Below are 14,980 nucleotides of genomic sequence, written 5' to 3' on the forward strand. Positions count from 1 at the left end.
AATAACATTTTTTCCTCCAGCTGTGAGTGTGCATGTTGAAGAGGTGTGACTTTCAATACCACCCCTCCATTGAAGCCATGTAAATCTCAAAACTGCATACAGCTGATTTTTCGACTATACCCCTTAACAGCCCTAATGGACATGCCATGCTACTGCATATTTGTTGTGTGATCATGTAATGAAGCTAACTTCAAGACATAAGTACAAGGGTTCAGGTACTCAAGTGTTTGAACACAGTAAAGAAAACATAAGACTAAAGATTTGTAAGATAAAGGACAGATAGAATTACTCCAAGAACTGCAAGTCTACCTCTTCTGACCTTGGTGTCACTGAAACAGCAAGCCACCTTCTGCTACAAGGTGCAATGTGGTATATAATGTCGAATGCCGTCTACTTTAAAGTGACAGAATAATTATGTGCTGCCCTTTTGGCAGGTAGCAATACAACTGCAGCCCAACAAGATGGTGCTTGGGAGCTTGGCATTCTGCTTGAGCATACTAAACTCAAAAGGCAGGAAAGACCAGGACAGTATCAATGAAGCCACCCATGGTTCATAGGTGCACTCCTTCCATTTTGTTAATGTTTTATCATCTTTCCAAGGACAGAACTATAAAAACCATGAGATGACATCACGGAGGACCTCATCAAGATCAAAAATGAACATGAGAAGTGTTTAATTAAACTCAGTCCAGGTAATTAAAACTACAGTCCTATTAACATGAAAAAATGTTGTTCTTGTCTTGGTGGTGTTTGTTTGTTGGCATGTTACTAGTTTGGCCCACAAAACTAGATGGGGTGGTTGCACCTTCCCAATCCTGAGCTATTACTTTAACCTCAAGTGATGGAACTTAAGGTGCAACCCCAAAAAGGGTTGTAACCACTCTCATCCCTGTCTTTGGGTGATGAGAAGGGGTGAGCCATTCTGACATTTTCTTCTCCTTTAACATAGCATGGTATAAAGATGTTCAAAAGTTCAGAGAGACGAGACAAAGATGTTCAAAAAGGTTCAGAGAGACACTGTGTTAACAGCATGGGGGCATTGCATTACAGCGTGCCATTATCAAAGTGCTGCTCCATTTGGGAGTAGATATCAGAAGAGACAGTCTGTTTACATTAAACACTTCTGTTTAAATGCAGGAAAACTGTAGTGAAACATTTCAATTCTTATGAGGATCAGCATTAAAAATGACTACAGGGCAAGCAAGGATAGGTTTTATTCCTTCAAAATAAATCAATCACGTTTGTATGTATCTAGCGTTTGACTCGACCAACAAGGGGAATGGTGTACTGGGCAAGTAACCTTCCTGCAGATAGTTAAGGGAAGAGGAGGATTTATTGAGGCTATAGACTTGGCACACAGTAGGTTAAAGAAATGGAGCAGAAGGAGGGGTAATTCTACTATCTCACATTACATTTAGGGTTTTTAAGACAAAACTAAGATTTGGGGCCCAGAGATGATGGAACACCGTCCCTACAGACGGTGAAACCAAGAGAAACTTTGCATGTGGCTTGTTTTACTTCAGGTCATGGGCACATGAATGGATCTTGGAGCTGGAAAGGACCTGACAAGGTCATCCAGTCCAACCCCCTGATCAGAGAGTCATCCCTGACTAATCCATCCCAGCCAAGAGTCTGTCTAACCTACTCTTGAAAATGTCCAAGGATGGAGCTTGCACAATTTTTCTACATTGCCTGTTGCAGTGATTGACCACCCTCCTAGCCAGAAAGTTCCTTTTAATTTCCATCCTAAATTTCCCCTGCTGCAGCTTGAGGCTATTGCTCCTAGTCCTGTCCCCTACAGCCACAGATAAAAGCCCATCTTCGTCCGCTTGATAATTGCCCTTCAGGTATCTGAAGACTGTTATCAAATCCCCACCCCCCACTCTTCTCTTTTCCAGGCTAAACAATCCTGGTTCTTTCAGCCTTTCCTCATAAGTCTTGCCTCCCAGGCCCCTAATCATTTTTGTTGCTCTGCACTGGGCTCTTTCCAGTTCGTTCACATCCATGTTGAAGTGTTGAGCCAAAAACTGGACACAGTACTCCAGGCGAGGCCTCGCCAGTGCTGAACGGATTGCAAGAATTACTGCTGGATGGTCTCACGCTAGAGCAACCAAAAGTTTAAGTGAACCCTGTTCAGGTACCTCTGACCTTTGTAAAATCAGCCACAGGGACTCATTAGGCCTCAGGAGAAAAAACACGACAAAGGAGCAGTTTATTGGACTGAATTGTGCCTGGGGTAGGGTTAGAATGAAGTTCAAGTCTTTCCAAAAGGCTCAAACCACCTTTCCTGATAGGGAACCTGAGCCAAGTAGCCTCCAAGCTACAGGAAGAGCCATGTGAGCCTGCATTTCCTCTGTAACTTCAGCATTCACTTCTCTATGAACACTCCCCTCCACCTCCCTTCGCACACTTTCACATGCGTGGCTTCCTCATTTGTGTGTAGTTGCCCTAGCACTCCAGTTTCTGCATGTGGCTTAGCTTCTCTATCCACTTGTCCACAGCCTTAGCAAGCAGCATAACACCGCAGATAAGGAGACAAGACTACATTTTCCTACAATGAGACCTGTAATGCAACCAGAGCCTTCTACCACCAGTATTTTCACGGCCCATTTGCCCCTCAACCCAGAGTCTCTTAAATGATGTCTCCCCACTCAACAGCCACCCCAGCTGGTAGGGTCAAAGGACAGGGGAAAAAAAAAAAACCTGCCAATAACACAGGAACATCTCAATGTCTAACACCCCCAGAGAGCTGTGTTTTTCTAGACAGCTTCACATGAGTCCAAGTTTTCCTCAGCAGAGCCAAGTGCTCTTGGAAGAACATACTGCTTTCTGCTCGATGGTACAGGACAAATTTTTCAGAGCCTGCCAGGACCATTGAAACTTTATCAGGAAAAAGAAGACCTAAACATGCCTTTTATGACTTCTATACTAAAAGCAAAAGGGGTTTCCTGTGAATTTTGATAGATGCCAAATTACACGAGTAATTAAAGGAGATCAGTGAGGCCCGGTTGAATTGGACCGGTTATGTTCTGTCCGCTGCAACGTGGAAAGCTTCTCACGTGGAACTTCTCCGTTGTGGCTATACCTGTCATAGCAGTTGAAGTCATCTAACCAACAACCCTTCTTCACCAACTCAATGGAGCCCGAATTGTTCCTCCAGGAAGCGTAGCAATGAAGGCGCTTGTCCTTTTCCCCTTCACAGCGCTCCACGCCACTCTGATTAGTCTTCTCCAGCTCCCAGTTGGCATTGTAGTAGATGCACTCTCTGGTTTCTGCCTCTCCATGTCCTGGCCCTGGAACGAGATTCAAATCCAAAATGCGATCAACACCAAACCAACCATAAATACCCGAGCAGACATTTCTAGGTGGTTGCTGTGGAACTCCAGTTAATGGCGAGTTATTTGGGGTACGTGTTTATCGGCTCTCAAATGATACACCTTGCCGTAATGCCTGAGCAGCTCTTCTAATGAAATGTACCTTCGACCCTTTCTGGAGGCAAGGCAACATTATTCTCATTGCTTCGTGGGGACCTGAAGCACAGAGATCCAAAGCCACCCTGGAAGCTGGTACGCCAACAACTAAACAGAGATCTCATGTCACAGTTCAGTGCCTTAACCACAAGCCTGCCCCAAGGGGAAACGTGAGGGTCCACTGACCAACGGGGCCCTGCTGAGCTCCATGAGGAAGCCCTAGCTTTGACAGAGAAACATAGAAGACATGACTTACGATGCGTGAGATTTAAGCCACAGTGTAATAAATGAATATGCATTTCCACACGCTCAACATGTTGAGGGCTAATATGGTGCTCATAGCTTCTTGCTGGGTCTTTGCACGGGAGTGAACCTCACCCAAGGAGATTCTCCCCCACCCCTTATTAACTTGACTAATGGCAATAATAAGACCTGCATGGTAATCATGGCGAGATAAATAAGCTGCCAGGAACCACTGCAACCTGCTGCTTGCATCAAAGTAGCAGAGATTCAACATGAAGAGTTTCTGGCAAAAATAGCTGCACTGCCCCAAAACACCCTTACAAGGGAACCGGTTGGGGGGGGGGAAGAAGTTGAACATTAGATGGTGCATACCTCCAAGTGCTCAGAAATCTGACTCTTACTATAGAAGTATCCTGTACCGGCACATTTAAAGGACCAGCATCACAAAGGGGAAGCAGAAGTTAAATGCCAGAATACAGATCAAGTCTATACAGAAACCCCGGAAATGCTACCACTGAGCCACAAATAGCAGGTCACTTCTAAACTGCAGCTGAGATGAACTATAAATACAACAAGGGAACCAAAAATGACAGTTCAGGTTTTCAAAACAGCGTTTTTCTCTTAAGCTGCAGTCAGGCCATCTTGGGTCATCTTAACTAAAATCAGGTCAAGCCTGGTTGTTATTTTGATGGGCTCCTTCCCAGAAAAATCTAAGTATCGCAGTAAGAGGCACTGCCGTTTCAGGAATACACACAGAATTGAAACCCCTACTCAGCAGAAAGGAGCATTTTGTTACTAGAACTGCCAACTTGTTGGCACAATGTAAAACTGAGCTTCTGGTGACTGAACACGCTGCTGTATGTTCTGCCTACTTTAAAACTAGCCTAAACGCTAAAGATGCTATTGGGGTTAAGGCACTTTGCCCACATTGCCATAGTACATGTGCATTTCAGAATGCATGTATCTGAATTTATGGTGCCAACTCCCTAGTGAGATAAAGTATTATTATTCCTATTTTGCAGATGATGAACTGAGACACAGAGAAACTAAAAGACTTGCCCTTGGTCAAAAAAGAAGTCTGTGACTGCAGGGACCTGAAGCCAGGTTTCCCCAGTCCCACTGAGCATCCTCATCCCACTGGGCCAGTCTTTTTCCTTCTTCTTCACTTTCCTCTCCTAGCCATTGCAGGGCAGTTGGATTCACCTTCATTTCAATGGGCGGGTGTACTTTTGTTGAGCATCTGGAGGTGGGTCAGCATTCAAGATGCTATCAAAGCACTGTCTATGCCTCTAACTGACCCCATGCTGTACAAGGTTTAACTGCAAGGACGCAACAGGGCAAACCACATTTTCAGAAAGGTGCCAAATGCTTGTCCTGGTCTGCGTTCTTACTTGACACTTGTTGCCTGCTATGGGCAGGTTTCCTGATACATCAGCCCAGAAAGATCTCTACATTTTAAGAGGAATTCAAGTCTCTAGCATCCCTTGCTCAGGAAGGATGCTTAACCTGTATCGCAGGAGACGATTTAAAGGGAGAGGCAGGGGGAAGAGAAAAAAGTGCCGGAAAGCCCAGCCTTGAAACTGAAAATTATATTCAAAACACATCCAGGAGCTGCATTTTAATACCACCCGCAGGTTTTATCAGCACTTGCAAATCTCCATCCAAGTTGTCCTCTGACAAGTTGCTTACTATAATAAAACAACCCACAAATAACCCCAGACACTGGAGCCGTGTCAGTATTGCTGCTCCTCATTAATGCTCTGCTGTTGGCCTGTTGATACTTGCATGATAATTTGTTATAGCAAATTAGGTATTTCTGTTAAATGCTTAGTTAAAAACAATCAGCAGGTATTGTCTTGTGTTCAGAGAATGACAGAGATGCCCTTTTTCCCCAGCAGTAAATCAGCATCTTAGCCTTACTGTAATGCACAGTACGGCTTGCATTATCTGCTGTCTTAGGCAGCAGATAACAGTATTCAACACCCCCTTCTGGTCTTCTCCAGAAAGTAGGAATTCTCTGAAAAAACTTGTAATTCTCCAAATCAAAGGAATCAACAATCCTGCACCATCTTATTCAGCCCAGAAGCAAAACAGGATATACCTTAACTTTACAGTAAATTTTCACAGCAGTGGGGACCAGCAGTGGGGTCCCACACTGTCCCAAATGCCACTCCAATCCCCTTCCCCGAGTCTGATCTGCCACTCTGGTTTCTGCTCCCTGACAGTCCTACTCCACTGCTTTCCCCTTCCTGCCCTATCTGCTCCCTCCCACGTGCCAGACACAGAAGCTGCCCACGTCACTTGTGGTACCTGTGCCTTGGGTTGGCCACCCCTGCTGTAAAGCAAATGAGTTTTCTTCTTTCCCAGACAAAATCTCCTAGAAATCAGCTTGGCCGAGGGCAGTTAGGGCCAACGCTTTTGGCAGGCACGCTGCAAAACAGTCACACACACCCCCATGTGCCACTCCAATCCCTTTCCTTTGCCCAATATGCCACTCTGCTTTCTGCTCTCTTTCCTGTGCTCCCTACCTGAACTGCTGCTCTGCTATCTGCTACTGGGATGCCTCTCTCCTCATCTGCCACGTGCCTCACACAGAAACTGCCCATGCCACTTGTGACACCTTTAACAGGACAGCCACCCACAGCCTAGACAGCCATGGGCAAGGGCAGAAACCCCAAATTCTAATTGTAGCTCAGACAACTCCTCCCATAGCGCTGGGCAACATGATTAGACCCGGGAGTCGTAACAGAACTCATCAGGGCGCCGCGAGACTTAATGCTCATGCAATGCTTTCCAGAGAACAGATTAAAAGTGCTGAAGTAGCCATTATAACCATATTAGATCTGGGACCAGAAAGCAGCAGACACTTGAGCAGAAGACATCATGCGCTCTGTCCAGGGAGTCCCACTTCTCAGACACGTGTCTTTTCTGAAGCAAGTTTAAAATTCAAAACGTGACTTTGCCTTCAAAAAGCAAATTTAAGCCTGCCAAATGGCAAAACGGGCCTCAAAGCCTCTGCCGCCTTACCTGCACCACAGGTTTCAGCAGATTGGAAAAAAAAGACAGTTTTTTGTTTTCCCCAAACAGCCTTGAAGAGCAGCTGTCTTACAAAGACACTTCAAAAAGTTGCACTCATAGCAACAAGCTCTTGGATCAGCTCAACAGGCATTCAGTTCTGCCGACTTTCTCCATCTGCAAGGAGCCCTTTTCTTTGTCCCCAAGACAGTCTCAGCAGGAAGGCGCACAGGTCTGGGGATCGCATGGGTGTGCCTGGGTTTGCAGCACATCAAGGGAAGCTCACACATTATTCTGAGAAGTTGCTGGAGCTGTTTGCAACAAAACACAGGGAGGTTTGCATTTCCCTTATTAAAATAACTGTTTAGTCAGAGTCGGGGGAGCATACTTAAAAAGACCGACTGTGTCCCTTGAAGGTAGAGAGCAACCTAGACCCCATTCCCAGTTCTGGCACGTGCATCCTGAAAGACAAGGAGCAAGTCATTTTGCCTCTCCCCATCTCACCTTCTCCCTTTGTGGAACAAGGATAAATATTTGCCTCCTCCATGGATGCCACAAGACTTCAGTGTCTTTATAGCACCTGACAAAGTAAGCTGCTGCTTAAGAAAGTTTAAGAAACTGTATGAACCCCTGAGTTAGCCTACGAGGTGCAAATCTACCCTGCCTTCTGCCTGACTTCAGACTAATACAGCTAGTTATCGCTCCTGGACTTCATGTTTGGCGGGAACTTTGAAACCGCAGCAGTGAAAGCTGCTAAAAGAGCGTGGTATTCCAGAAATACTCAACTCAGGAAGGACAAGGGAAAAGTCCTGCACTTAGGACAGAGCAATCCCATGCACCAGTACAGGCTGGGGGCTGACGGGCTAAACTGCAGCTCTGCAGAAAAGGACCTGGGGGTGACTGTAGACAATAAGCTCAATATGAGCCAGCAGTGTGGCCTTGTTGCCAAGAAGGCCAACAGCATCCGGGGCTGCATTGGTAGGAGTGCTGCCAACAGATGCAGGGCAGTGATTCTTCCCTCTGTTCAGCACTGGGGAGGCCACATCTGGAGAACTGTGTTCACTTTTGAGCTCCCACTACAGAAAGGATGCGGACAAATTGGAGAGAGTCCAGAGGAGCTGGAGGACATGACTGATGGTTCAGGAGCTAGAGGACATGACTGATGAGGAGAGGCTGAGGGAGCTGGGCTTATTTAGTCTGGAGAAGAGAAGACAGAGGGGATTCAACAGCAGCCTTCAAATACCTGAAGGGTTGCTCCAAAGAGGACGGCGCTGGACTGTTCTCAGTGGTGACAGGTGACACAACAAGGAGCAACAGGCTCAAGTTGCAGCAAGGGAAGTTTAGTTTAAATATTAGGCAAAAACTGTCTCGCTAGGAGGGCAGTAAAACACTGGAACAGGTTACCCAGACAGGTGGTGCAATCTCCATCCTTGGAGGTTTTTAAGACCTGGCTCGACAAAGCCTTGGCTGGGATGATCTAGTTGGGGCTGATCCTGCTTTGAGCAGGGGTTGGACCTCCTGAGGTTCCTACCAACCCAAATCTATGATCCTATCACTTTGCTTTCTATCAGAGAGGTGGTTAGCTGTGTTAGTTTGAAGTTATGCAGAAGGCAGGGCACAGTGGCAACTTGTAAGACGAACTTATTCACAGGCACGAGTTACAGCCTACTCATGACTGAGTTAGTTGACGGTGTCACCCTGCCCTTCCTTTACTCTTTTTTGAAGCTGCAATAAAAACTGAAGGAATTGTACCAAACCAGGTGTAGACAGGAAAATACTTAGCGCTTCCAATGTATGTCAGTATGAACACAAAACCCCTCTCCATCCCTAACTCTGCCCTCCAAAGGAGGGATTAACCAAGCTCAAACTCTAACCGTGGGATGTAAGCAGGAAAGCTCCTAATCCCTGTTCTCTTCTAACCATTGCCTAGAAACAGAAACACCAGTCACCTGAAGGCCCAGAGTTAAAGCACTTAGGCACCTGTAAGTATGTGCCAAAGCCCCTTTCACTTCATTGAGATTTATCACACGTGTAACTTTAGGCATGCTTAAGTGTTTTGCTGGACTAGGTCTTCATTTACTGTGCTACCTGGTCCCCATATTACCCCAGTCTCTCACCGAGCCAGAAAACATGTTAGAAGTAGCCATGCTACGTCAGGCCCTCCGGGACACATCACAACATGTAGGCAAGCAGCCTGGACCATAAATTTGGTTTTAAACTACAGAGCTCTGCAATATATCCTGCGCATGCTCATTTTATGCACAAGAGGCGCTTAAACGCAGGCGAAACTTCATAAGCCGTTGCCTCTAGACTGCGGCTCTTAGAGAGACCTCAGCTTATAAGAGTTCTCTCGAGTTCAAGCAAGCATTAGGCATAACTAGCAATGTATCCCGATCAGAGCAGTGTAGCAGACCAGATGACTCAAATCACCCAGCAGAAGGGTCAGCGTGTGCCAACGCGTGCAGATAACAGATTCCCAGGACAGCGGTTTGCAGGACGGAGCTGGGAGCTTAGGGGAAACCACCTCAGATAAATGCCGAGGACTCGCTGTTTGTTATTTAAGGAGCGCCCAAGCCCCTGTTTGAAAACAAAGATTTAAAAACAACGACACTTGCAGAAGTCTACTTCTAAAATTACTGGGCATCACTCCATGACTGAAGTGATTCGGAAAATGAGACCTCTTCAGGCTAAGGCTATCCTAACAAAGGGGGGGAAAGCAGCTTGCCTACCACCTAAGATCAAAGCCAGAGGGCCCCAAAAACTCATGGACATTCAGGGAGGCAGGACATCCAACTCTGGAAATTTAGTGGTACTGACTCAAAATCAGACCCTCATGGGGAAACTTCACAGTCCTAACCCACTTGGAGCCATTTTTTATTCCAAATCGCATCTTGATTGAATGGCAGAAAGCAGGGCAGGGTGGCACCTCAGAGACCAACTGGTTCAGGGTGGCATATGCTTTCGTAGGCATCAGCCTGTTAGTCTTGAAAAATGAAACTCTGCCCTGCCTTCTGCTTGACTTCAGACTACCGAGACTAATGATCTCTCTGCTCATGGGCTTGAGTGAGGTGCACAGCCCCTAACCAAGCGGTGCATGAAGACAGAAGTTGGTTGACCCTCAATGCTATTTTGAAAGACCTCTCCCTTCCTCAGAGCTCGCTACCTCATCTCTCGAACTGTCTTCAGCTCAAAACCGGGATACTGATGATGACGTGGGACTAAACTGCAAGCCCTCTAATTTGCAGTGGCAGAAGCATCGCTGAGGTTGTGGCAGTCCCCAGTAATTCTCAAACACAGCCAATAACCAATACCATAGCACAGGGTCTAGACTGGCGGCCAGGGTCTTTTACCAGGGTCTAGACTGGTAGATAGGTGAAGAGTACTCTCCCAGGATGACACACTGTTAATACACTTGGCTCTTTATTTTCCCCTCCCCTTTTGTAAACACAGTGGGAAGTTGTACCTAAGAAACATTTTTAAAAAGCATATTTTGATGCTGCATAAATGGGCAGTTTACCAAAACTTTGGTACGAATTTCAAAACTGCAAGGCTTTGGGCATGCAACTGAGAACAAAACTTATTTGAAAACCAGTTAAGTGCCAGTATGGCTATTTCAGAGTCTAAGGTAGCAAATATTGAATGCACCCTCTAATTTGGAGGGCTATTGCACGTGTGCACATTTTTGCATCTCTAAGTATGAAAGTCAGGCTCTCTGCATCTTATCAGAGATCTACCACAGATGAGGAAGCCATCAAGGAAAAGAGATGAGATACCACAGAAACGCAGAGGGGCCAGAAAAATGTCTGCATAGGTGGTTTGGCTTGAGCAATACCTCAAATCATAGCAAAGGTCAGTTGTAAAAATGGCTTTTCTGTATTTGTCCAGAAAACCAAGAGCTGTCTTAAAGAAAGCCAACTTTCAAAGTTGCACGCTACCCATCTCATGCCAAAGGTGTGGTACGACAACAGATTTAAATTAAAAATCATGAACAGAGCAGCCTTTGATCTCTAAAGGGCCTTGGATGAACCCACATTCAGAAAGTGCTTCAGCATGGCTTATTCCCTTGGTAGAGTGACTTCATTTCCATTTCACCTAAATAGCATGCAGAAATATGCATTTAAGCAAAGCATCAACCTAGTGATGACATTTTAGGTCAAGCACTTAATGGCATGCGTGTGGATTGAAGGAATCCCACGCTTTTTCCAAACATGTTGAAAAGGCCTTTGAATGACACATGCTCCAAAAATATGCATTCACATTTGCACGGAACAAAACCCAATTTCAGCTTGCTGGCTTGAGCCTGAGAGTTTCCCTTGGCTGGTAGATGATCAAGCAGATCGGCTAGCTCCAATAAGAAATCAAGCAGGAGAAGACTGGCAACCTGGCTAGTTTGGCAACCAGGGGCCATCTCAGAGTTGTTGCTTTTGTTAAGCCACAAACAAGAGCATTTCTGCAAAACTGGAGTTTATTATAGCACAGGGAACACCAGCAATGCAATGAGGCACAGAAGGAAGATTAGTTTGAGGTCTGTTTTCTGTCAATAGACTCGGCATATCCCAAGATGAAAGCGCTGAAGTTTTTTTTAGTCAATCAATGGCTGTTAATATATTATCTCAACATATATTGCCATGGTAACCCACAATGATGCCATTGACAGCTGGTCTCAAAAGGACAAGAGGCTTTAAGTCATTTTCTTTTAAAATTAAAAAAGGAACTTAATATTAAGAAATACATCCTCTCTGCTCACCTGGGATGACAACCAAGGGCCTCTGTATTTGCACCATGACTCAGGCTTCACAGCTTCACATACATCTGCGTAGTGATACCTTCCCCCTATTTTTTTTCTTGGGCCCAAGTCAATTAAAGATAACAAGGAAATTATTCAAAAGAATTAGATCTTTATTACGTTCCTTCCCCCAATTGCTAGTAAAATGCGTTCCTTAAAATATAGGGAAAATGTTTTAAGAGACGTTATTACCAACTTGGGGAAAGGATGCAATAAAGATTTTAATTCTTCTGAATAATTTCCCTGTTATTTTAAATCGAATAAGGTTTGTTTCTTTCATAAAATAAATCTAGGAAGATTATTTAAAAAAAAAGCCCAATCTGGGAAGGACTATATATGCCAATATATAGGACCAGGTAGGTATTTCTTGTTCATAGAAGACAGCTAAGTGAAATGCAAGCGTTACTTGGTTTACTGAAATACTGCACGTGCACAAAAAATGCCAGGGAGGCTAATCACTCAGGAAAGGGTTTAGCAACTCATTTCTTTGTCTAGGCCAGTGAGTGGCAGTCTTTAAAGGCCCTGGGCTAGACTGACCCAGTTTAAGTCAGAGCGGGCAGACAAGGGCTAGGACCCAGCAACAGCACGAAGGGGAAAGCGCTGCCACTTAACACTGTTGCAGCCCCTGTCTGCAGGCCAGAACCAAGGGCTCGGTGGGCAGGATCCGGCCTGTGGTTCCCACCCACATTGCTGCTCTCTGGTCTAGGCAAAATCTGCTCCAAGCCAGTTTAGGTAGGTTACCGGCACCAATACCATGCACCAGTATGAAAACAGTGCCAGAAGTCCCTCAGTTTCTGGTACCAGTGAGCTTTCCACTTGAACGCGCCGCAGTTTTGTATTTCAGTCACTCATTAGAAAATTCTCATTTTGCATAACACCACTTACAGGATAAATCCAAAATGTAATCAGCATTTTATCTGCACATAGCTGGCTGTACATGTGACGTCTCCCCTCAAAGGACGCCGTCGTTCTTTAATAAAGCCACCAAGAGAGATCGATCAAAACCATTTAATGCCTTGTTGCTTCTACAGTTCATGTTTAAATGCACTTTGGGTCACAAATGAGACCATTTGGACAGTGAGAGCTCAAACTGGATTAGTAGTCACACACACACAAAAAAAAAAAAGGACTCAAAAATTACACGTATACTTACGCATATACTCCATGCTGCATCTAAAGGGAGAAAACAGCCCGAAAGGTTAGCAAATGATACATCCTAACAAGACACAAGAACACAGCACTCCCCTGCATACCCTGCGGTGAGGGAGGAACGCATTGGGCACGGTATATGAAGAATGCTGGTTTCCTACACAAGTTACTGATGTGTTATCTCCCAGTTTATTAACATCCTGTATGCTCTCTCAGACCTTTGCCACAAGTTTGAGAGGCAACTGCCAACCCTTCCTCCATTAACCCAGCTCATTAGGAGGCGTATCTTGTCAGCTTCTTTGCACCACTAAACCAAAAAATTGCCTTGCTCCACAAATGATTCCTACCGAGGACGTTTTTTTCTAGCCTGCCAGCTATCAAACAAGCCTATGTTATAGATAGCAAGTGATCATGCAGCCCCACTAAATTAAAAAACCAAAAAGGGGGGAAGGAGGGATATTTGCTTAAATCTGAAATGCCTGTTTATGTAACAGTACCAGCAAGAAGACGGCATTGAGGTAGCATCTAGGAGCCCCGAGGCATGTACCACTGCAACATCGTGCTATGCCAGTGTCCAAACACAGATGGTTCCTGCCCCAAAGCGCTTACAATGGTAGCGAAAGAAAACCTGCCACTTAATTGTTTCCTCTCCTTCTTTGTGAGGTCCCATAAGGCCGCGAAGAAAAACAAGCAAAACAGTGCGCACATCCTTTATTGAAGGCTGAACTTCATCAAATCCGCCAGGCTCTGCCTGGGGAAGAAATCTGCAACAAAGGAAACGGGATAGGCAGCAACTACTGGAAGAGCATGCCAGGTTAAACGGGCATGAAAACCTGTCTGTGCTCTTCCCAGCCATAAGACCTTCTCCCCACAGTTCTTCCTATGCCACCGTTGTTCCCAGCAGTAGGAACAGCTGGAAGACCGTTTCAGACTGGACATAAGGAAAACTTCTTTACTGTCCAAGTCTCCAGAGTGTGGAATAGACTCCCCCCAGAAGTGGTGCAAGCACCTACTCCGGTTATCTTTACCAGTGGTCTCCAAACTATTTTGATCGCATACCCCTGCCAGTAAAAAAATTTTGAGCATGCACCCCCAATATATGTATATTTATATTCATGCACCCCATCAGTAAAAAAATTTTGAGCATGCACCCCAATATATGTATATTTATATAAATCTAACTATAAATATAAGTTCTAATATTTTCTTCTCGCACCCCAGTGAATCGACTTGTGCACGCACCCCACATTGGAGACCACTGATCTTTACGCTTGGATGCTGATCTTGCTGGGGTGATTTGACCCCAGCTGACTTCCTGCCCCTGGGGCAGGGGGCTGGACCCGATGATCTTGCGAGGTCCCATCCAGCCCTAACGTCTATGAAATCTATGAATGCCTTCATAGAGACCTCCTCTTTCCTGACTGTCAGACAGAGACTAGTCTCATGTATTTAACATGCCATGTGTGTCTGTGACACAAGGTAGAAATAATCCATCCCTGGTGAACCACCCGAGCCAGAAAGCTTCAGTTTCCAAACAGCAGCACCTCACTACACAAGCCACAATCGGTCCTCTGAGATTTATCAGCAGGGACATTTCAAATATGTTTTAAAATGTGCTGAGTCTACTACAATTGGGCCCCAAGTGCTTTTCTATTGATTCTGCTTGACATTTCCAAATACCACAATTCCAAATTTAATTCACTGGTAATTGGAAAAAAAACTGTAATGCATGTAAATGGACAAGAAGATGTTGAAGTCCAAAAGGTCAGACATCAGAAAAGTGTGCCCCCAAGAACTAAATAATGTTTGTCTGTCTCCTTGTCACCCTCTTCCACTTGAATAATCAACGCTTAAGAGTTTGGCAGTTTTCTTGGCAGGCTGGAACAAGAAAAGGAATCAAATGGTACAACGTCTCTCAGCTGCCAGGGTAGATCATATAAAACAGTTTTAAAGTCCGCTGTACATCCAAATCCAAAACACGCTGGAAAGGGTCCGAGTCTTTCTCCCCTCCCCGCCCCAAGAAGCGGATGGCAAGACCACCATCAAGGAGCTCCGTGGCTCTGCTGGCAGGTTACCTGGTTAAGCAGGAAACACGGCAAGAGCTGTGCTGATTTATGCCGGGTAATCAAAGAGATTCTCTCTGGTTGGGAGATGATTTCCCCAAGTCTTTCCTACTACTCTTGCAGTTGCTCAAGTCTCCTTCCGGGACAGGGAAGAAGAAATTTAGTTGGGCCCCTCTCTTCCAGTGTCAAAGCTCAAACCTTGGGTCAAGTCTCAAGATGAAACCAATTCACCAGTCTCGTTCTAGGGGGCTCAC

General features: G+C 45.3%; 1 protein-coding gene across 1 annotated transcript in view; it reads right to left on the reverse strand.

The window, feature by feature from the left end:
• The window catches only part of ACVR2B (activin A receptor type 2B), a 146,909-nt gene that overhangs the window by 27,299 nt on the left and 104,630 nt on the right, over window positions 1–14,980 (reverse strand). Inside the window, exon 2 of the mRNA XM_019508102.1 lies at window positions 3,086–3,293. Coding sequence (XP_019363647.1) covers window positions 3,086–3,293 — 208 coding nt within the window. The remainder of the gene's footprint in view (window positions 1–3,085; window positions 3,294–14,980) is intronic.

This window comes from Gavialis gangeticus, unplaced genomic scaffold (assembly GCF_001723915.1).
Source record: "Gavialis gangeticus isolate Ggan-Ray unplaced genomic scaffold, GavGan_comp1, whole genome shotgun sequence".
NCBI lineage: Eukaryota > Metazoa > Chordata > Crocodylia > Gavialidae > Gavialis > Gavialis gangeticus.